This window comes from Narcine bancroftii, chromosome 3 (assembly GCF_036971445.1).
Source record: "Narcine bancroftii isolate sNarBan1 chromosome 3, sNarBan1.hap1, whole genome shotgun sequence".
NCBI classification, from domain to species: domain Eukaryota; kingdom Metazoa; phylum Chordata; class Chondrichthyes; order Torpediniformes; family Narcinidae; genus Narcine; species Narcine bancroftii.
In genome coordinates this window covers 243,254,461-243,279,055 of record NC_091471.1, presented here as the reverse complement: position 1 = coordinate 243,279,055, position 24,595 = coordinate 243,254,461, and the positions used below count along the sequence as shown (strand labels likewise).

At 41.1% G+C, this 24,595-nt stretch overlaps 1 protein-coding gene across 1 annotated transcript in view; it reads left to right on the top strand.

Annotated features, from left to right (window-relative positions):
* The first annotated feature begins 986 nt into the window (after positions 1–986).
* The window catches only part of LOC138758431 (complement C3-like), a 145,306-nt gene continuing 121,697 nt past the window's right edge, over positions 987–24,595 (top strand). The window contains exons 1-5 of the mRNA XM_069927340.1: positions 987–1,086; positions 5,681–5,873; positions 10,286–10,448; positions 20,726–20,796; positions 24,017–24,111. Coding sequence (XP_069783441.1) covers positions 1,019–1,086; positions 5,681–5,873; positions 10,286–10,448; positions 20,726–20,796; positions 24,017–24,111 — 590 coding nt within the window. The 5' untranslated portion in view covers positions 987–1,018. The remainder of the gene's footprint in view (positions 1,087–5,680; positions 5,874–10,285; positions 10,449–20,725; positions 20,797–24,016; positions 24,112–24,595) is intronic.

The window sequence follows — 24,595 nt, the reverse complement described above, 5'->3', positions numbered from 1 at the left end:
TCTGCAATGAATTGTAAACATTGGAACATGTACCTGGCCTTCAGTATGTACCACATATACTCAAGTAAAAGTTGATGCTTGTCTCACACCTCAGTCACGGCCACCCATGGGCCAAACTCCCGATGCTCGAATGTGGACTTCCCACCCAGTCCTGGCCATCAGAACACCAGACACCTCCCACAGCACAGATGGTTAAATGTAGTATCCATGTAATAGTCGACCCTATAAATTCAACCTTAAAAAAAACAATTAATTTTAGACTTTTACACAACTATGTATGGTAAATATGCAAGAAGTAGGTTAGTCAACAAAGCTCTGTACAACTAGGGGTGGCAATTAGCGCCACGCCTTTACAGCACCAGTGATTGGGACTGGGGTTCGAATCCCATGCTGTCTGTAAGGAGTTTAAATGTTCTCCCCATGTCTGCATGGGTTTTTTTTCCAGGGGCAATGTTTTTCTCGCATTGTTCAAAGTGTACCAGGGTGCAGGTGAATTGAGTGTAAATTGGGCAGCATGGAGTTGTGGTGCAAAATGGTCTGTTATCGTGTTGTACTCAAATTTACTCAAACTTCGCCATCTCCTGCAAGTTGCCGTAATGATGTTCTTTCCCATATCTGCAATATCTCCAACCGAGGCTGACCCGAGATTGTCCTATTGTGCTTCAGTTAGATTTTCACTCACCTCTTCGAATAATATCTAACCGTCTGTTCGATTTACAGTTCAAGCTTGAAACTTTGGACATAACATTTTGCAAGATGTGTTTGCAGTTCTTTACTGGGTAGTTCACGGTCAAATTTTAATTTCAAATGAGGGAAACCATGATTGTTCCTGGATTTTAACCTGATTTCTCAGTTTAAATAAACTCTTGAGTAAACAAGTATGATCAATATTTGCTTTTATTAATGTACATAGCAGAATAAATGCCTAATTTGTTAAATATTAATAAGTAAGTGATGATTTTTTATATAAACTTGACCCAATTTGTAAAACTTTGCCCCAGTCGAGTGGTCTGCCAACATGGGGATGAAGCCACTGTTATTTGGTCTCTTGCTGTCTCTTCCTGCGCTGAGCCTGTGTTCTCCTTTGTAAGTACTTAAGTATATTGATTCCTAGCACCCTGAGACTCTCCTGTTCTTCAGCATATTGAGGGGACCCTCTGCTGAAAATTAGGTGGGATTTTATCTCGGGTTGAAGAACATCCGACCTGTCGAGCCTGCTCCACCATTCAATGAGATCACGGCTGATCGGCTTATCTCTACCTACCTGTCCTTTCCCCAAATCCCTCACAATTCCCCTACTTGGTAAAAAAGTTATCCAACCTTGTCAGAAGCATCTTGATTGATTTCTTCTTGAATTCCCGTTGTTTCTCAATTCTGTTGCTCTTTTTGGAAATGCAGATGTTGTTTAGTCAAAAAGAAATATTTTAAGTCAATGTCAAGAGAGTTTGCAGAGGAGATGGATTAGATTTATTTCTAGGTGTGAGGTACTTCAGTTATTCAGAGTGTGACGGAATATTTAGAGGTGGCTTGGGAGGAATTGCGAGAGCAGCTTGTGTGCGCGCGCGCACACACACACGCGCACACACACACACACACACACACACACACACACACACACACACACACACACACACACACACACATTTTAAAACAGAACTTTTGCAGAGTGCTTTTTGCAAAAGAGCAACAAAGTATCAGCATACAGCTTGCTTGGGAGAGCATGTGATCTTTGCAGGCAGAGAGAACAGTTTTGCTGAAAACAGAGGAGGCAGAAATGAGTTCCAGAAGGACAAAGCTTGCAAACTTTTGGAAGACTGTCTGGTCAAAGGAGAAGGCGGTCTGTCTGAAAGGTGACCTGAAAGGAGGAGGATCATCTGGAGAACCCTGAAGGGGGCAAGTTTCGTCAGCAAGACTGATTGAAAAGGAATCAGTTGCGGATGTCCTGGAAGAGGGATCTCTCTCTGAAAACCAGCAAGAACCCTCCTGAGTGGTAACCCTTTGCCTGTTAAGCAGCAAAGCCTGGTGAACTTTGTTAATGCTAACTTCTGTGCTCAGTACAAGAATTGCTTGCAACCAGTGAGATTGGACTATGATCCAAAGAACTTTTCTAATCTTAAATACACATTACACACACCTGCACTTAGTATTAGAAGGGGGATTAAGTAGTTAGGTAGGTTAAGTAATAAGTTAAAGTTGAATTCTGTTTTCTTGTTCAAATATAATTAAAACTACTTTTGTTTAAGTAACCCTGTGTTGTGGTGCATATTTATGGCTGCTGGTTTTTGGGGTCCTCTGGACTCCGTAACAAGAAGCTGGGGTTGTTCTTATAGCAGGAAAGATTTAAGGGGAAGTCTGATATTTTTGGTCTATGGGAGGTATTCTAGCAAATAATATTTTTAAGCTGCATGTTTTGTTCAAGAACACTTTAAAAACCAATTATACATTCCAACAGGTTGATGCTGCAAAACAATAAGTTTTGTGACATGCTCATGACAATAAATTCTGATTCTGAAGGTAAAGGCACTGTAGACAAATCATCTAGTGATTCTGGAGTAGTTTATGGTTACGGTTAGGATAATATGAGACATTCAAGGACCTGAGCCCTGTTTGAGGGGTGAGAAACTGTTCTTGAACTTAGAGATGCCTTAACTCAGACCTTGTGTGCGATGGTAACAGCAAGAAGTGGTTGTGACCAGGGTGATGGGGTGTTCTGTGCAGTAGTTGATATTTTTCTGAGCACGTGGAAGGCTGATCAAGAATTTAAACACCGTATCCCTCGTTCTTTAAATGCCCTGGTGCAAGGACTTAACTATTTAAATTGCTTTCCACTTAAGTGCCTTGCACCTTTTGCTAATTTCACGTTTCTGGATAGCATCAGTTTAATAGATTGTGTAAGGGTTAAAATGACTTGCAGTTTCTAGCATTCTGCAGAAGATTGTTGACATCCTTTTGAGTGTTTCTGTAGTAATGGCTAGTAGGCAAGGCCATTTTCTGCGTGCATAATATAGATAAAGTTTTAGTTTTGAATTCGTTTTTGCACTGTAAGTATCAAGAACATGGAGCTCATTCAGGTAAATTCTTTAACCGTGTTCTTTTGAATATATTAATATTGTCCATTTAGTAATTGTTTCAAGTATAGTTTACTGTTTTCAGAGTTCAAATAAATAGTGGAAAAACTCGATGCTAATTTGGAAATGGAGCTAAAAAAGCAAAAGCAACAACTGGAACTGGACAAAAAATAATTGCTGCCTAATGAGGCCAGGTCACAGGCACTAGAAAGTTCAGTGGTATCTGGTGCTCAAAGTAAATTTTATTGAAAGCATCAAATTTTGATAAGAGGGAAAAGAACCTATTAAATACCAAAGCTGAGCCAATATTGGCTTGCCCCTAGTCTAGGTACTGGACTGAGCCAGTGATAGATCAACAAGAAGCGCTTGGTCAAGGACTAAGCAGATTAAGATTTGGAGCTGAGCCAGTGATACATCCACAATATGGGCTTGGTTCTGAACCAGGCAGAAAGTGGTCTGAGCCAGTGCCATGGAGACGAGATGTGCAAGATCCCAAATTAACCAGGTTGATCCAAGGAGCCAGAGATCAAACTTCAATGATGGCCACATTGGACAAAGATGGGAGCCAAATGCCTTCTCTTATAAGGTCATACCAGGCACCTGGCAAGTATCAGAAATCCACGTGGACAAAGTAACGTACACCTGGGCATGCCAAGACAAGTTACAATGATTGCATATTGTTAATTCAGTTGCAGACACTCTCTTTGCCCAAGATAAAGATCCCAGTTTTTTATGAACATAAACGCATAAAGAATTGACAATGTATGAATCCTGATGTAGGATTCAAAAAGGCTAAGTGGTAACTATAGAAGCATTTTGGTGACACTGTAGGACTGCTAAAGGCGGAGCGGCTGAAATAAATGGTGTCCACACCAAGCAAGTAAACCAGTAACTGTCGTTTATTCAAACCACAAGTGTTCCTTTTAAGGGAAGGCCTCAGGCTCATGGGAATGCTGCTGTGAGGCCTGGCCATTCCCCTAGCAATGTACTTCTGCAGGCTGGAACTTCTGTGCGGCGGAGGGAAAGCCCCTGTGCCGTTCAGTACAGCGGTTCGGCCTGTCCTGTGTAGGGTTGACCCAGCCTGCTACAACATTTAGAATTTCTAGAGCTTATATAGAGAAGGTTCTTTCATGGTTATCATTAAGACCAGAGGACGTGAATGGTTTACAAATTTGTGCCGTTGTTGCCTTCTTTCTGAGAGGATGCTGCAAGGTCCAGACAGAGATTGGCCATCTTGGAGAGCTTGACATACCTCAGAATATGGTAAACATTGTGGATAAATTACCAACCGGATGAGAGAATTGTGGAGAAGACCAATTGTTGAATACCAATAAAGAAACCATGTGACAGCTACCTTTAAGGATTTAGTGGAGTTCATTGAAGGATGTGGATGTTGTCACAGATCCAGTGATTGGAATTAAAGGTACTCAAACAGTGAGTAAAGAAGTTGAAAGGTCCAAATTGTATCCTCAACCAAAATTAAAGAATAGTACATTCACTTCCTCCCTGATAGTGGTGGATAAATAAATTAAGGAAAATGAAAGCTCACCTGTTGAGAAAGAAATGTTTGTTATGTAATTATAAACACGATTTGGAGAGGTGTGCATAAATGGGAAAAGAAGACGCATAGTGATAAAATCACCTTTTTGAAGGAAAATGGAGACTGCAAAGCTGTCTGTGGAGAGGACACATCAGCAAAAAGTGACTCCGCTGCGATATATGTAATCCAAAGCATCCCAAAATGCTTCACGTTTTCAAGGAAGAGAATGCAGAAAAGGAACAAACGTTGAAAGAAGCAGATGAAAACTGTGCTGAAACTTCAGTATTAACAAGTGGTCCCACTGGGGCCGGTGCCCTCAAGAAAGTGAATACCTTGGAAAATAAAAATGACTTTCTAAACAGACCGATTACTAAAATTTGTCTTTTACAAGAAGCAGAAAGCTTTAATAATTGACTTTCACTTTCTTTTGAATATTTTCCCGATGTATTATTATATTCAATTTTTGTTGTAGAAGTAACTATTAATTTTTTAGATAGAATAATTAGGGCCTGGTATTGTAAAGGTTAAAATGACTTGCAAACATCTTTTGCCAGGTTCTCGCAGTCTGCAGAAGATTGCTAACATTATTGTGAAAGCTTCTATAGTGACGACATGTGGCCAAGTCCCTTTTCTGCATGTATAATATAAACAAAGTTTCAGTTTTGAATTTGTTTTTGTGCTGTTAGAATCCAGAACGTGAGCTCATTCAGATTTTTTTTGACCATATTCTTAAGAATGTATTAATATGTTATTGTATGTTTATTAATTGTTTTAAATATAGTTTACTGTTTTCAAAGTTCAAATAAATAATGAAAAACTCAATGCTAATTTGGAACGGACTTCTCATTTGTAACAAATCAAAAATAATGATCCCTACGTCTTCTGCAAGCAATTATAAAGGGGAATGGTCACAATTGATTGGCTTTCAATTATTTTATAAGGGCATTGAGGGATATCCAAACAAGCTTTCTTTACAGTGAAACGCACATTCTGTAAATGAAATAAAAATGTTTTCTGGATACCTGACTCCCCAGTGGTGAAATATTATTCCTTTTCTTTGTTTATCCTGCAGATATACGCTGACTGCGCCCAATGTTTTGAGAATTGAAAATGAAGAGACTGTGATTGTGGAAGCTCACAATCTCCAGACTGATCTTGAAGTGGACATTCGTTTGCTTCTCTTCCCTCAAAATCTTGATTTATTATGTCAGAACAAAACCTATTTGACATCAGTAAATAACTACATAGCTTCTGCCACTGTTAAGGTAAATGGACACCTGTATTAAACTTCCTTGGACTTTCAATAGCTCTCAAACCTCAATAATATTTTTTTACTTCAAGTAAAGCATGAGGATGCTAGGAGGGTGAAGTATGATTTGGACAAGTTAGGCGAGTGGGCCAAGACGTGGCAGATGCAATATAATGTGGATAAATACGAGGTTATCCACTTTGGAGGTAAGAACAGGAAAGTGGACTATTATCTAAATGGTATCTGTTTAGGAAAAGAGAAGATGCAAAGAGACTTGGGTGTTGCTGTACGTCAGTCATTGAAAGTGGGCGTGCAGGCACAGTGGGCGGTGAGGAAGGCGAATGCTATGTTGGCATTCATAGCAAGAGGATTTGAGTCCAGGAGTACAGAGCCCCTACTGCAGCTATACAGGGCCTTGGTGAGGCCACACCTGGAGTATTGCATGCAGTTTTGGTCTCCGTATCTGAGGAAGGACATCCTCACCATGGAGGGGGTGCAGAGAAGATTCACTAGACTGATACCAGGGTGGAAGGACTTGGATATGAAGAAAGGCTAGATAGACTAGGGTTGTATTCTCTGGAATTTAGAAGATTGAGGGGGAATCTTGTAGAAACTATAAAATTCTTAAGGGTTTAGACAGACTAGACGCAGGTAGGTTGTTTCTAATGCTGGGAAAAACCAGAGAACCAGGGGTCACAGTTTAAGGATAAGGGGGATGTTTTTAAGACTGAGATGAGGAAAATTTTCTTCTCTCAGAGAGTGGCGAATCTGTGGATGCCACAGGAAGTAGTTGAGGCTGGTTTCTTGTCAATATTTAAGAGTAGGTTAGATTTAGCCCTTTTGGCTAAGGGGATCAGGGGGTATGGGGAGAAGGCAGGAACTGGATACTGATCACCCATGATCATACTGAATGGTGGTGTAGGCTTGAAGGGCCAAATAGCCTCCTCCTGCACCTATTTTTCTATGTTTCTACCTGTAATCTATTTAAAAACGTGTAGCACAGAAGATATCCGTGATAAATTACAGATCACACCAAATATAATAAAATTCCCGTTATCCAGAATTCAAGAAACTGATAGAGGAAAATAATTAGGTAAAAATATAAAAGTTGAACATTGGTGCCCCTAGGGTCAGTTTGCCAATCCACACAATCTCAAGCCACTGGCAAATTCACTTAACCGGCACCTACCAATCCCCATGGGTGCCAGACGCCAGGAACTTTACTGTATAGCCTCCCAAGAAAGGCAGGACGTTTTCACTCTGCTAATTCTTGATAGAATCACTAACTTTGTGCTGATTGCGAGTGCAACTTGCTGCGGAGGCTTGGGCTCGATGGTCAGGGTGCATGTGTCAATTTAGCAACCAGAATGAGAACTTGGCTATTGCCCGGCACAGTTAGTGTTGCGGTCAGCGCAACGCTATGACAGCGTCAGTGACCGGGGTTCGAATCCAGGGCTGCCTGTAAGGCATTTGAACATTCTCTCTGTGTCTGTGTGGGTTTCTTCCAGGTGCTCCAGTTTCCTCTCACTCTCAAAAATCGTACGGATTTGTAGGTTAATTGTGGCATGGGCTCGTGGATGGGCCAGACATGCCTGCTACCATGTTGCACCTCTGAATCAAAATTTTAAAAAAGTTTAAAACTTATTGTGTGGTTGGAAGTGGACAATTTTCCTCGTACCAGGCACTGTTCACACTGTGCAAATAGGGGCCATTCTGGAGCAGGGTTAAGAGTTGCGAAGACGTCTGCCAGGTCACGATTCAAATGAGAAATTGCATAATTACAGTAAAATCCCCGTTATCCAGAATTCAAGCAAAAGAAGAATCGCGGAAAATAAATTGGTAAAAAATACCAAAATTTTAAATTGGCAGTCAGTTTGCTAATCTATGCAACACTCAATCTCAAGCATCTGGCAATCCCATTTATCTGGCATCTATAAATCCCCATAGGGGCCAGATGCCAGGGGTTTTACTGTATTTTCTAACATTTTCAATGCCTTGACCCCCCGCCCCCCCCCCCCCCCCCCCCCCACCTCCACCACCACTGAATTTCTCATCATTGGGTCACTATTAAACTTGGATCTAACAGCATCGTACTTGCACAGGTAGTGCCTTGTGTGTTCAGTAGCATCCAATAAATGTTTTGTGCCAACCATAAGGCTTGTTAAAACTTGATGGGATCAGACATGAAGAGGAACCCTTATCCCAAGGTTAAAAATGTCAAATAGCAGAGAACATACATTTAAGGTGAAAGGGGGAAACTTTAAAAGAGATATTATGCACTATTCTTTTTCACATAGAGTGTGGTGGGGGCCTGGAACAGTCTGTCAGTGTAGTTGTGGATGCTTGTTAGATAGACACATGAATATGTGGGGGGGGGGGGGGGTGCAGTTGAAAATTGGATCATGTACAGGCAGGGGATTCAGTTTATTTTGGTATTGTGGTTAAAAACACACAGAAATACAGGTACTCAAGGAACTCAGCCGGTCTCGGAGCATCCACAGGAGGTAAAGATAAATTACTGATGTTTTGGGCCTGACCCCTTCTTCAAGGTAAGAGAGAAAAAAAGAGGAAGGCATCTGAATGAAGACTAGCCGGGGGAGGAGTTCAGACTGACAAAAGGTGTTGATTGGTTATTTAAATTTTAAAAAATTTAATTATACATACAGCACTGTAAACAGGCCAATTCGGCCCAATGAGTCTGTGCTGTTCAATCTACAACCCCGGTACATTTTGAAGGACGGGATGAAACTGGAGCCCCTGGAGGAAACCCACACAGACATGGGGAGTACAAACTTCTTACAGACAGCGTAGGATTCGAACCAAGGTCCGGTTCCAATCGCTGGCACTGTAAGGATACAGAAGGAAAAGGGAGAGCGAGCGAACTGGGGGAAAGAAGTGGTGGGGATGGTTTAACAGAAACCGGAGAAGTCGAATCTAATGTCTTCAGGTTAGAGGGCGCCCAGTCGGAAGATGAGGTGTTGTTCCTCCAATTTATGGGTGGTCTCATTCTGGCAGGGTTTGCAGACCTTGGACGGATATGTCAGCAAGGGAATGGGATGGGGGCATGAAATGGTTGGTGTTGTGTTTGGGGAAAGTATGAGGTTTGGTGGGTTCACAGAGAGATGAGTCTGGACACATGTTATAATCAAAGGTAACTTTATTAAACATTGGGGAAACAAACAGGGAAGACGTCAAATGATACATGATTACTGCTTAATAGCTGTATAGACATTCACACCAGACCCAGGTTGGACTCCGTACCAGTGGCTGCCTATCTTCTACACGATATGAGAAACAAACTATTACGGTGTAAGCAGGCTTACAACGGTCCTCGATATCAATGGCTGTTTACCCAACCACACTCTCCCGCACATGTACAGACAGGGACTTCAGCAGACACTCCTGATCCCTGTGCCTTGGGTGCGGCTCTGTGCTAATCGCTGCCAAACGATACTACGTTCCCGCTCTAAGTGTAGGGCACACCTTACCGACGACTCCTCCAGCAATGTCCACAGTTAAGCGACCTGACTTTCGTCATCAAGACCAAGGAGCAGAGAGAGACAAATGTGGCAGGTGTTGATTTTTATTTGTACTGTTCTGAGCTCGGTGTCTGGTGCTGAATCATTTAAATATGCACTAATAGGTAGCTGGAGTCCAACCTTGATTGGCAGGTCATGCAATTTCTGACCAAGTTTCAGACCGGGGCGGTGGGGGGGGGGGGTCACGTGATCCTCCGCACTCTACAATGCTCTAGGCAAGGGGGCCAATGTTCCTCCACATGTAACACGTGGCCATGCTACTAGTAGCGGACAGAGCTGAGGTGCTCAACAAAGCAATCTCCAATCTCCAATGTAGAGCATTATGTTCGGCACAGACATCATGACCTGCTGAGTTTCTCAGCACTTTACAAATGCTGTGATTGTAGTTTAATGCAGCAGACTTTCTTGGTTAACTCCATTCATTTGCTCCACTGTGATGCCTCTTCAGAGAAATAACGCATAAAGGTTTGCTACTTATGGACAGATTTTCTGGTGGACCCTCTTATGTGTATGCAGCACCCCAATCAGACTTCCAGTGTAACAAGATTTGATGTTTGGCTAATCGCGTCTTTCAGAGGGGAATTTAGTGACTGGCCGGAGATTCCAGTCAAGGGGCAGGGTAGCAAATTTAAATATTTCAGATCATGTGTTAAAGACTCCGCTCCAGAACTGGGGCCAGGTTTCCAAAAATCAATTGCATTGAAATATATAATGAAGCGCAGTGGACCTCCTTGGTGGATTTAACACAACTCATCCAAGGATGAATCTTTGTGCCTTCTGGATAATTAATGGCCTGAATTTTGAGGTGAGATATATGGGGGGGAGGGGGGAATAATATAGTAATCACACCCATTGAGTTTCTGACTGTTTCTTTATTTTTGATTGCCAGATACCTGCAGAGGAACTTCCATGGAAATCCAAAGGAAAGCTCTTTGCAACTTTGAGAGTAATGTCAAACTCTTTTACTCTGGAGAGCGTTATCCTTATTTCACAACAAACAGGACACATTTTTATCCAGACTGACAAACCGATCTACACCCCAGCACAAAGTGGCAAGTCTGACTATATCTCTACTGTCCGTGTATAAGATTGCTTGTGATTGGGCTGGGAGAAACACTAAGATCATTGAGGTGCATGACCTACTAAGCTCCCCCGTCATTTCTGTGGGGTATTTTAAACTACAATCACAGCGTCTGCAGACTTTCATGTTGCACTGATTTCTTAAGGCAACATCTCTTGTAGATGTCCTTAATGGAGGGAAGACTAGCGCTGACCGAGTTCACAACCCTTTGTTGTAACCGTGGCCAGAAATGTTAAATGAGGAACCGAACTCCCACTCTTGGTTACCCAGAGTAATGAAACGACAGACACGAGGTTTCCCTTAACACCGGGCTCTTTACTCCGATTCTCAAGACATAGACCATTTACACAAAATGGCGTAATCTATTTACACAAGCTGGTGACTTCAAGTCACAAGGCAATCTTGTGAATCCTTTAGTTAATGGATGGCTCCCATGGCAACACCCACTCCTGGTGACTGTGGGTCACTCTGATTAGGACTTCCTAGCACCCTTTGTAGATGTCCTTAATGGAGGGAAGACTGGCGCTGACCGTGTTCACAACCCTTTGCAGTTCTTTCCTCTCCTGTGCATTGGCACCTCCGTAGGTAGAAGACAGAGAGTTGGGATAAATGGCTCGTTTTCTGAGTGGCAGGCGGTAACCAGTGGGGTGCCACAGGGATCTGTACTGGGACCCCAGCTGTTCACAATTTACATTAATGATCTGGATGAGGGGATTGGATGTAATATCTCCAAATATGCAGATGACACTAAGCTAGGAGGGGTTGTGTGCACGGAAGAGGGGGTCAGGAAGCTCCAGTGTGATTTGGATAAATTGAGGGACTGGGCAGATACATGGCAAATGCACTACAATGTGGATAAATGTGAGGTTATCCACTTTGGTAATACAAACCAGAGGGCAGATTACTATTTGAATGGCAATAGATTAAGAGATGGGGAAGTGCAGAGAGACCTAGGGGTACTTGTACACCAGTCTCTGAAGGCAAGCATGCAGGTACAGCAGGCGGTTAAAAAGGCAAATGGTATGTTGGCCTTCATATCAAGAGGGTTTGAGTATAGGAACAAGGATACCTTACTGCAGCTGTACAGGGCCTTGGTGAGACCCCACCTAGAGTATTGTGTGCAGTTTTGGTCACCTTATCTAAGGAAGGATGTTCTTGCAATGGAGGGAGTGCAGAGGCGATTCACCAGGCTGATACCTGGAATGGCAGGAATGACTGATGAGGAAAGATTGCGCAAATTGGGATTGTACTCGCTGGAGTTTAGAAGATTGAGAGGGGATCTCATAGAGACATATAAAATTCTGGCAGGACTGGACAGAATGGATGCAGATGGGATGTTTCCAAGGATGGGAAAATCCAGAACCCGGGGCCATGGTTTGAGGATAATAGGCAAACCATTTAGGACCGAGATGAGGAGGAATTTCTATACCCAGAGTGTGGTGAATCTGTGGAATTCATTGCCACAGAGGGCAGTAGAGGCAGGTTCATTAAATATATTTAAGAGGGAATTAGATCTATTTCTTCAGTATAAGGGTATTAAAGGTTACGGAGAGAAGGCGGGGACGGGGTACTGAACTTTAAGATCAGCCATGATCTCGTTGAATGGCGGAGCAGGCTCGAAGGGTCGAATGACCTACTCCTGCTCCTATCTTCTATGTTTCTATGTTTTGTTACCAATCAGTTACACAACTAGTCAGAATGATGTCTCCACCTGTAGAAATTTGCAAGAGTCTTTGGCGACATCTCAAATCTAACAAAGTATCGCCTTTCCATAAAAGAATAAAAAAGGATCTTTTCCATCTACAAGAGTAGAGACTGCGGTTAAATTAGCATTGCATCCAAAAGAGACCTTTAATGACAGTGCCTCAATAGATAATATCTTTCCAGCAAGCATTAGATTTTCGGAGTGGATTTTTGTGCTCAGGCATTAGGAGTGGGTTATTCTCCACCAATATACATCCAATTCATTTACAATGCTGATATCTCTGTGATATCCCAGCACCACACTTCAACCTCTAGTAGAGCTTGTGTTGTTGTACTAATGTAGGATCTAGTCTAGTCTATGCTGATCTTCACAAACACTCACTGGGTGTGCCATATATAAAGTTAGGTTCTTTCAAAGTGAAGAACGTCATGTTGAAGATTTATCTCGAGATTATCTTTCAGTATCGGCCATGGACCACGCTTCCTTTTTTTCGACAAATGTTTATGAGTTCAAGCATGAATGCAGCAATTTAAGAATAAAACTTTAGGATGACATTTTCCTTTAAATATTTTATTTAAAATTTTAAATCCCATCGAAAAGTACTCTAAATATCAATTTATGTGAATATTTTCCACCCTCCCAACTTCCCTCTCTAACCCTCCCCTTTCGAATCTAATAATAATAAAAAATAAAGGATAGATAAAAAGAGAGAATATATATGTAGATAATATAGGAATAGGTCAATCTAAAAATATAATTCTGAATATAAATTTATTTAATTGTGGACTACAAGTTCACCACACAGACCAGATATTGAGAGATCTTTAAATTTTTAAACCAACACTTTTTGTATACGGGCTCCATATTTTCAAAAAGAAATGATATTTTTTGCGTAAATTATAAGTAATTTTTTTCAAGTGGAATACATGAACACAGTTCTACATGCCATCTCGCTAACCCTAAATCTACATTAAACTTTCATGTAGTGGCAATACATTTCTTTGAAACCGCTAAAGCAATTTGTAAGAATTCCATATGGTACAAGGTTAATCCCAATTTAATAAAGTATTTTTAATATCTTCTAACAAAAATACCATTGGGAGTGTAACTCCTAATACTTTATTCAAAAATGTTTTACTTTCAGACCAAAACGTATATACATTTGGACAAATCCAAGAACCTACTTCTTTATTACATCTAAAACATAGATCTGATAATGTTGAATTAAATTTATTAACTTCTTAGATATTAAATATAATTGATGTAAAAAAAATTGTATTGTACACACCTATACCTAACATTAATAATTTTAATAAATACTCTGTTTAAATATCTATTTCCAATGATTTTCATCTATTTTAATGTTCAAATCAGATTCTCATTTTAGTCTTGATTTTTGAATTCCCAATTTCAGAGTGTTTTTCTGAAGTAATCTATACATTTTTGAAATAAAATTATTAACATCTCCAATAGTTATTAATACTTCCAATTTATTCCATCTTGGTAAAATTAAATTGACTTTTTAAAATTAAAAATGATTTTACTTGATAATAAGTAAAAAGTGTATTATTTGGGATGTTAAACTTCTCTTTAATTCTTTGAAAAGTAACAAATTTACTAACCAAAGCAATCAACTACTATTTTAATTCCTCTTTGAAACCAATTTTTATGTTCATAATTCATAGAAAATGGAACAAGTTGATTTTGATACAAAGGCATTTTACGAGAAATTAAACCTTTTCCTATTTCATAATCATCTTTATTCAAAGTTTCTAGCAAATGTTTTAAAATCTTCTTTGGCTTGGCTTCGCGGACGAAGATTTATGGAGGGGTAAATGTCCATGTCAGCTGCAGGCTCGTTTGTGGCTGACAAGTCCGATGCGGGACAGGCAGACACGGTTGCAGCGGTTGCAAGGGAAAATTGGTTGGTTGGGGTTGGATGTTGGGTTTTTCCTCCTTTGTCTTTTGTCAGTGAGGTGGGCTCTGCGGTCTTCTTCAAAGGAGGTTGCTGCTCGCCCAACTGTGAGGCGCCAAGATGCACGGTTTGAGGCGAGATCAGCCCACTGGCAGTGGTCAGTGTGGCAGGCACCAAGAGATTTCTTTAGGCAGTCCTTGTACCTCTTCTTTGGTGCACCTCTGTCTCGGTGGCAAGTGGAGAGCTCGCCATAGAACACGATCTTGGGAAGGCGATGGTCCTCCATTCTGGAGACGTGACCTACCCAGCGCAGTTGGATCTTCAGCAGTGTGGATTCGATGCTGTCAGCCTCTGCCATCTCGAGTACTTCGATGTTAGGGATGAAGTCGCTCCAATGAATGTTGAGGATGGAGCAGAGACAACGCTGGTGGAAGCGTTCTAGGAGCCGTAGGTGATGCCAGTAGAGGACCCATGATTCGGAGCCGAACAGGAATGTGGGTATGACAACGGTTCTGTATACGCTAATCTTGGTGAGGTTTTTCAGTTGGTTGTTTTTCCAGACTCTTTTGTGTAGTCTTCCAAAGGCGCTATTTGCCTTGGCGAGTCTGTTGTCTATCTCGTTATCGATCCTTGCATCCGATGAAATGGTGCAGCCGAGATAGGTAAACTGGTTGACCGTTTTGAGTTTTGTGTGCCCGATGGAGATGTGGGGGGGCTGATAGTCGTGGTGGGGAGCTGGCTGATGGAGGACCTCAGTTTTCTTCAGGCTGTCTTCCAGGCCAAACATTTTGGCAGTTTCCGCAAAACAGGACGTCAAGCGCTGAAGAGCTGGCTCTGAATGGGCAACTAAAGCGGCATCGTCTGCAAAGAGTAGTTCACGGACAAGTTGCTCTTGTGTCTTGGTGTGAGCTTGCAGGCGCCTCAGATTGAAGAGACTGCCATCCGTGCGGTACCAGATGTAAACAGCGTCTTCATTGTTGAGGTCTTTCATGGCTTGTTTCAGCACCATGCTGAAGAAGATTGAAAAGAGGGTTGGTGCGAGAACGCAGCCTTGCTTCACGCCATTGTTAATGGAGAAGGGTTCAGAGATATTGCTGTATCTGACCCGACCTTGTTGGTTTTCCTGCAGTTGGATAACCATGTTGAGGAACTTTGGGGGGCATCAGAGGCGCTCTATTATTTGCCAAAGCCCTAACCTGCTCACGATGTCGAAGGCTTTGGTGAGGCTTCTCCTCCAGGAAAAACAAGGACTGGTTCGACGAAAACAACCAGGAAATCCAGGAGCTGCTGGCACAGAAGCGAGCTGCCCACCAGGCTCACCTTGCAAAGCTGTCCTGGCCAGAGAAGAAACAAGCCTTCCGTCGCGCATGCAGCCATCTTCAGCGCAAACTCCGGGAGATCCAAAATGAGTGGTGGACGAGCCTCGCCAAACGAACCCAACTCAGCGCGGACATTGGCGACTTCAGGGGTTTTTACGAGGCTCTAAAGGCTGTGTACGGCCCCTCACCCCAAGTCCAAAGCCCGCTGCACAGCTCAGATGGCAAAGTCCTCCTCAGCGACAAGATCTCCATCCTCAACCGATGGTCAGAACACTTCCAATCTCTTTTCAGTGCCAACCGCTCAGTCCAAGAATCCGCCCTGCTCCAGCTCCCTCAACAGCCCCTAAGGCTAGAGCTGGATGAGGTCCTCACCCAGGAAGAGACATATAAGGCAATTGAACAACTGAAAAGTGGCAAAGAATCAGGTATGGATGGAAGCCCCCCCAGCGGTCTGGAAGGCTGGCGGCAAAACTCTGCATGCCAAACTGCATGAGTTTTTCAAGCTCTGCTGGGACCAGGGAAAGCTGCCTCAGGACCTTCGTGATGCCATCTTCATCACCCTGTACAAAAACAAAGGCGAGAAATCAGACTGCTCAAACTACAGGGGAATCACGCTGCTCTCCATTGCAGGCAAAATCTTCGCTAGGATTCTCCTAAGTAGAATAATACCTAGTGTCGCCAAGAATGTTCTCCCAGAATCACAGTGCGGCTTTCGCGCAAACAGAGGAACTACTTTAAAATAAATGAACCTTTAGTTCCCATTAATAATTTAGGATTCCATTTATAAATAACCTCTTCCTTTGAATCTTCTCCTATATTATGTAATTCGACTCTAATCCAAGCTGAAGATTTTTCTGAATCAAACATTCCATTCATAAGTTTCAGTCGAGTGTGTAGCGGCCCACTCCATGGGCAGACACAGCGAACAGACATCAAACACAATGGTCAGGAAGACAGCATGTGGGATGAGACGCCTGCTCCCATAGGCCACAGGAATAGCGGTCGAATCAATCAGTCACCGCCAACGGATTACAGGAATGTCCATATCTGGGCCTGCGCATCCAGGATAGCCAATCAGCAGCCAGCCTCGCTCAAGCCATGCCTCAGTGGTGACATGATTGGTTTCCTATAAAAGGCAGAACTGCAGCCCAATAAAACCTGTGTCGATTACACTCCCTTGGTGTGCGAGTCTTCTTCTTTCAACCTCGAACTATAACCCATTATATCTCGAGCTATAACAGTAGTAACCCCACTACAAGCTGTCTTATAATAATTTTGAAAATTAGTTAATTGTAAACCTCCTAATTCATATTTCCATGTAAACTTTTCCACACTAACTTGAGCCAACTTACCTTCCCATAAAAATTTAATAACAATCAAATTTAAGTCTTTAAACATTTTTTGAGGAATCCCATATAGAATTCATTGAAAAAGATATTGAATTTTTGGAAAGATATTCATTTTAATACAGGTTACTCTTCCTATTAAAGTAATGGATAAATCTTTCCATCTTTCTAAATCATTTACTAAATAAAGATAAATAATTTAATTCGTACAAATTATTTAGATTGTTATCTATATTTATTCCTAAATATTTAATTACACCATCTGACTATTTAAATTTTGTAATGTGTGTTGTGAGCGAGCGCAATGGAGAGACTGAGACAACAGGCTCTGAGCTCGAGTATCGCAACTGCATTATTTTGAATTCCATGCTTCAGTCTTTAAGTCTGTCCTCAGTCCCTCCCCAATGTGCCAGCGTTTGCCTCCTGATGATGCAAGTGCGTATGCGACCTTCTGGTCTGGACCAGAAGAGATGGTCCCATGATGCCATCCTTGCCATGGCTGCCCTGCCGATTGCACATGATAAGTGGGGCCAGTTCTCAGCTGCAAACATGTGCGTCATCACAGTAACATTTAAATTTAGTATAATCTCCATTTGTTAAAGACAAAATTTCACTTTTATCAGAATTAATCTTATAAACTGATATTTCACCATATTTCTTCAATCTTACCAATAAATGCCTTAAAGAATTTATTGGATTTGTCATGTTAATTAGTACATCATCTGAAAATAAATAATTTTATGTTCTTTTCCAGCTTTAATACCTTCAATATGAGTATCTTATTTAATTAATTCTGCTGAAGGTTCAGTTGCTAAAATAAACAACAAAGGAGATGGAGACATTCTTGTCTTGATCTAGTCAATGAAAATGTTTTTTTTATTTTTTATTTTTCACACTATGAACCATACTAACCAAAATACACACAAACATTTTCCTCTTGAATATACACAGTGTCATTTTTTCCCCTTTTCCCCCCTCCCTTCCCTCCCTCCTTCACCCCCCTCCCCACCCACTCAACTTTCAACCTATATGATACATTAAACCCATTAAACAATGTCATCACACAATGAAAATAAACAAGAAATTTGTGTCTTCTAACTGGGTTAGTTCATTTTGTCTTCTTCTCCTTCTGTCATTTAGGCGGTGGAGGTCTGTGGTAGGACTTCTCTGTTGTGTTCCATGTATGGTTCCCAAATTTTTTCGAATACTATGATGTTATTTCTTAAATTATATGTTATTTTTTCCAATGGAAAACATTTATTCATTTCTATGTACCATTGTCATAGTCAATGAAAATGTTGAAGAAATTTGTCCATTAGTTACCACCTTAGCAGAAGGCTTTTTATAAAAAGTTTTAATACCATCAATAAATATAGATCCAAAGCCACATTTTTCTAAAACGTTAAAAAAAATTCCATTCTAATCTATCAAAAGCTTTTATAGCATCTAAAGTTAATACTAATGCCAATTCCTCTGTTTTGAGCTACATTTATTAAATGAATCAATCTAGCAATATAATCTGCTGAATGTCAGTTTTTAATAAAACCTGATTGATCTGAATTTATTAAATCCGGTAAGTATCTCGCCATTCTTGCCATTATCTTATAGTCAACGTTCAACAATGAAATTGGTCTATATGATTCTGTTTTCAATAAATCTCTATCTTTTGTAGGTATTACAATTATTATTGCATTTGAAAAAGTTTCCAGTAGAGAATGGGATTCTGTTACTTATAAAATTCTGGTGATTTTCTCCACCATCCTCCCCTGGTGATTTTCCATTTGTTAATGAAGTAAGAGCATTATTAACTTCCCTCATCATAAAAGATGCATCTACATTTTTCCAACTCTGATTATTTCATCTAGTCACTTTAATTTTAGATTAAAAAATTAATTTTAGCTTCATCTTTATCAACTGGAGATGTATACAAATTTCAATGAAAATTCTTAAAAGAATCATTTATTTTTTAGGGTTTATATTTATCTTTTTTTAATAACATTTATAGTTCTTGAAGTTTGTTCTGTCTTTAATTGCCATGCTAAAACTTCGAGATCTTTCTCCCAATTCATAATATTTCTGTTTAGATTTTTCAATTAATTTCTCCATTGTTTTTATTGAATTCCAATATAATCTCTTAATTAAATTTTTCCTTTTTTCCTCACAAACATTTTTTGTAAATCTTTTTCCAAATTATCTAATTCCATAACATTCCTTTTTAATTTTTCCTGAATAACTTATTATTTGACCTATTAAATAAGCTTTTAAAGCCTCCCATATGAATTTATTATTGGTCAATTTAGAATTAATTTGTAAAAATTCATGAATTTCTCATATAATTACAGAAATTTTCTTTTTAAAAATAACAATGAATTAAATCTCCATCTATATACCATTCTTTCTTTTTATGAAGAAATCAAAAGAGGTGATTGATCAGAAATTATTTTAGCTTTGTATTGAGCCGGGGTTGTCTTCCTTCTAATAGCACTTGAATAAGAAACATGTCTAAAAGAATAAAACTAGGCAGTCATAAGGAGACCTCAACTTGTAGAAGTGCATTCATGGATCTTTACAGGTTCCGTGACACTGTTTTGCAGAAGATCAGAGGAATTGAGGAGAATTCAGCCTGATCTTCCAGCTAATATATGTCCCTCTTTAACTTTTTATGATGATCTTTTCATTTTCACGTTATGAGAGTTTATGAAATTGGACGCATTTTAACAGTGTTTATAATGAGAAGGAAAAACTATTAACTGGCTGTTAATTCTGTCAGAGATCCTTGGAAGAGATGTATAAGGGGCTGTGGAGAATCGTCTGTTTAGCTTTCTCAAATGGCTTCAACTTCCCATCGGAAGGACAGCAGGCATCGTGAGGAATATCTAGGTCAGCATTGGACATTGGGAGACTGTTTCCCAAGTGAAGTTGAAAATAAATCGAAAGATTAAACCAGACCCTGAATAAATTATCACGAGGTTTGCGAGATCCCAAACTCATGGAGATGAACACTCTACTTCAGGAATAAATGTTCATTTCTTCATTCTGGACTATGTTTGTAGAGACAAGAGGCTCTCTAACCTACTGCATCCCCCAGTTTTCATCAGACACATTTCCACATAAGAGGTGCTCCTTTAAAAAAAATAGTTGCTGCAGTAAAATGATGATGGTTATAGATTGAATAAATACAACCAGGCTTTTAAGGCAAATGTTTAAAGGGGAACTTCCTCACGCAGAGGCTGGTGGGAGTGTGGAATGGGCTGCCAGGTGAATTGGTAAATGCCGGCTCCAATTTGATGTTAAAGAAAAATTTAGGCAGGTACATGGATGGGAGGGGTATGGAAGTATATAATCCAGTGCAGGTAAGTGAAAATAGACAGAATAATAGTTCAGCACAGATTAAAAGGGCTTTTAAATTATTTTTTTAAAAATTTAAAATTTATAAATTTTAGGCATACAGCATTAGTAACAGCCTCTTGCGGCCCATGAAACTGTGCTGCTCAATGCTTCATATTGTTTTAAAGGGTGGGAGTACGTACAAACTCCTCACAGACAGCGTCAGATTCGAAGCTGGGTTTCTGGCGCTGTAATAGCATTGTACTAACCACGCCTCTGTTTGATGGTTTGATGATTCTAATTGATTAAAAAGAGACAATAAATAGATAATTATTCTGGAGCAATAAAACTGACGCAGTCCTTTTCAGGTGTCAGAGCAGGTTCTTTTTAGTGCAACAAGGGGGAGGTTCAAGAGCCTGATAGCTGATGGAAAGAAACTGTTCTTGAACCTAGAAGTGTTAAACAAGATACTCTGGAGACAGTGGATAGAAAGTCTCAAGGTGCTGGTTTTCAGGCTTCTGTACCTTTTGCCTGGAATTAGCAGCGAGAAGTGGGCGATGGGAGTTCTTTATGATGTTGGCTGTCTTCTTGAGGGATGCAAATTCATTACTATGTTGTTCTTTTCTTTTACCCTAGTGCTCTATCGCTTGCTCTCAGTGGACAATGACCTGAAGCCAAGCAAAGGATCAACCGTCGTTGAGTTCGTGGTAAGATGCTTGTTCCGTAACACAGAGAAAAATAACATCTTTCCACCACTAAAGTGCTTCGAGATTTGCAGTTTCTCACCATTTGTCAAGGAGAAACACAAAACCTGCAGAAAATTTCAATGAACAAAGAGAATTTGGGGTGGTGGGTGGGTGGGGGGTGGATCTCACCTGGCCAGGTAGCATCCATTTGAGGGAAAATGTGTGTCATGACTCCATAAAGGAATTGTTCAGGCTGGAGTTGGAGGAATGAAAAATGAAAGGAGACATTTCCAGTCACTCAATGCCAGATTTTCAAAAGGATCACAACAACCCTGGAGTCTTTAAGGCAGAGATATCAAACAAAATATGGCCCAGAAGTGCATGGAGATATCAGGATGGGGGATGGGAAGGGTTTAATGCAGAAGGTTGAAGGAGAGGAGATAAAGAACAGATAGATTTCAGGAGTCAGCAATAAATCTGGATAGAGCAGGAAGCCAGAACAGGGTCAGCACCAAGGGGGGGCATTTACAGGCACTGACCGCTCCCACCAAAAGAGATAACAGCGATGAATAAACAGGTAAATTTAATTCACTATAGTTGGTGGCTGGTGAACACCCAACAGTAATAGATATAGGTTAAGTGAATGGGCAAGGAGCTGGCAAATGGAGTAGAATATCAGAAAATGTGACATTATTTACTTTGGAAGGAAAAATTGTAGATCAAATGATTATTTGGGAGTGCTGAGCGCATGAACCACAAAAGCAGGTGCTTCAGGCTATTGGGAATGCGAATGGAATGCTGGCCTTCACTGCTAGATAGATTGAACTGAGGAGCAGGGAGGATATGCAGTAACCGTACAAGGTACTGGTAAGGCTGCATCTGGATCCTGTTGCAGTTCTGGTCTCCTTACTTGAGGAAGTATATTCTGGCCTTGGAGGTAATATAGAGGAGGTTCACTAGATCGATTCCAGAGATGAGCCTATGAGGAGAGATTGAATCATTTGGGACTCAACTCACTGGAATTCGGAAGAATGAGAGGGTATCTTGTGGAAACGTCCAGAATTATGAAGGGAATAGATAAGATAGAGGTAAGTAAGTTTTATTGTGGCCACTGGAAGCGCAGTGGGACACGACAAAATAATCACACAAGGCATTTCTAGAGTGAATCAAACGGATTTACTCTTCATCACCCGCACAACCTTTTAAAAGCCAGAATCATGTGCTCAACACGTGCTATGTCATCACGCACTGATGTCACATGGCCGGTTGGATACTTCCTGGGAGTTGTAGCGCCACCTTAGCGCCGATATGTTACCCCTGGTAGGTGAGATGAGCACTAGCCTCAAGATTAGGACGGAGCTAAGGAGGAAGGAACTGCTTTTCCCAAAGGGTGGAATTCTCTGCTCATGGAAACAGTGAAGGCGACTTCAGTAAACGTATTCATTACAAGATTGGACAGGTTTGTGCATAGTCAGGGGAAGTTGAGGGACACAGGGAAAAGGCAGGTAGCTGGAAATGAGCCAGCCAGAGTTTTACCTCTGATTACCACAACATTTCTGTGAAAGGCTTCCAAGGGATGCCTACCTTGAAGAAATTTGCTTTTGCTCTCTGCAAGGAGTTCTGTGGGATTCTCTCTCACTACTCCCCATCTGTATCTCTCATGTTCCCCCACACCTTGATGAAGGCTCAAGCCCAAAACGCTGGTGATGTACCTTTACCTTTGCTACATCAAGGCCCTGTTTGACCTGCTAAATTTGCCTAGCATTTGTGTGTTTTTTTCACTTAACCACGGTGTCCACAGACTCCTGTGTTTTACGTATGATCTCATTGAATGGCGTAGAAGGCTGGACGGGCTGGATGGCTGACTCCTGCTCCTATTTATGTTCTTATGATGGAATATTGAGTAGATTAGGGTGAACATCAGAAGATTAAGAAGTGATGTCATCAAAGAATACAATATTCCAACAGAGCTTAACTTTATGATACTTTCAAGATTTTGGAATCAATTAAAATGAAGCACATGATCTCCAGGTAAAAGTTAGCTATGTAGGATTGAGGTTTTCCCAGTGGACTGTAATCCTAGGAGTTTTCTACCACAAAGTATATTCAAGACTAAAGTAGAGAGATATTTTGAATACAGGGTTCAGTGATTGGTAAAGAAAGCAAATTGAAGTCAACCACAATCTTATTGATGGACACATCAGGCTCAATAGGTCACATGAAAGAAACGTAAAAGTCTACAGATGCCATGATGGCAGTAAAATACCAAAATGATGGAGGAACCCAGCAGGTTTCATAGGAAGTAAAAATATAAAACCAATGTGTGGGGCCTGAGCCTTTCATCAAGGCATGAGGTAAAAAAGCAGACAGCCTGAATTAAAAGGTTGGGGAGGACCAACAGGCAAGACCATAATTGGACATGGGTAGGGGGCAGGAGAGAAAAGGTGGTAATTGATTAAGGGAGCGGTGGCTTTGGGAAGGCAGAACTGGAGGAAAGGAGATGGAGGGAAAAGGGAGGGAGGGAGAGAGAGAGAAAAAGTGATAGGGACAGAGAGAGACTGAGGGGGCATCTAATGGAAACCAGACGAGTTGATGTCAATGCCAACTGGTTGGAGGGTGTCCAGAAAAATATATGAGGTGTTGTTCCTCCAATCTTTGGGTGTTCATGAGACCATGGACAAACATATAGAAATGGAGCAGGGAATTGAAATGAGTTTCACCTGATGCACTGAAGGTTCTCAAAGAAGCAACCTCCCTTTCTGCATCCAGTCTGTCCAATGCAGAGGAGACCACAATGGGAGCAGCGAATGTAGTAGATGACCCCTGCAGTTTCACAAGTGGAGCGTTGTTTCACGTGGAAGGACTGTTTTTGGCCCTGAATGGTGGTGAGTGAGGTGGTGTGAGTGAGTGTAACATTTCCGCATGCTCAGTTCCTGCTTGTATTCCGTATGTCCGTACATCAGTATCTTGAACGCTAACATGAGTGTTGGAGATGGTCTCTGCTGCTTCATTCCTGTCTTCCCTCCTCGCCCTTCACAGCTGATTTTCTTTTTAAGATTTGTAAAGGCAGAAGCTTGTAGGTAACTGGGTGCATGTTTAAGATGACAAAACCTTGGACCTTGAGGGCCACTGACCCCTGCTTCCAAAGGGCTTCACAATATATTGACTTTGACAGCCTCCCTATGCTGTGATTTCAGGCATGGTATAATTAATACTTTGATATAACTAATTCTACTTTCAGAATCCACAAGATATTGTAATTGAACGGAGAGAAATCTTTATCAAACATGCTACCGGAATTTCTAGAAATATCTTTAAAATACCAGTGATTGTAAAGTATGTATCAATTTTTATTAGAGATTATGGTTGGACAACTTGGGCTTGTGTTTATTGGAATTTGAAAGAATGACAGGAGATCTGATTGCTTTGAGATTCAGAGTAGGTGGGGGGGGGGGGGGTCGTAGGGGTGTGAAACGTCCAAAGGATGGGATAAGAGTTGTAATCCTATGCAGTTGATGGAGGCAATCTAGACGAAATTGCTGCCATCTGTAACACTGATCGTCAAGCCAATATTTGGGTATCTTTACTCAGTCAGGCCACAGCCTGATCCCTGCCTGCCCTCCCTCGGGCATTCGATCAAAGCAAACTAGATGAAGCATAAGTGCGATCTACTGTGAAGATTAAAGTGCCCCCACCCCCCGGCTCGACATGGTTCTGCCTCTTCCACCACCACACCATCTTCTGGAATGTAAGAATTCACACTAAACTTGGTTCCAATAGCTAATTTGTTTTCCAAGAAGCTAGTTAAGATTTGCCCATT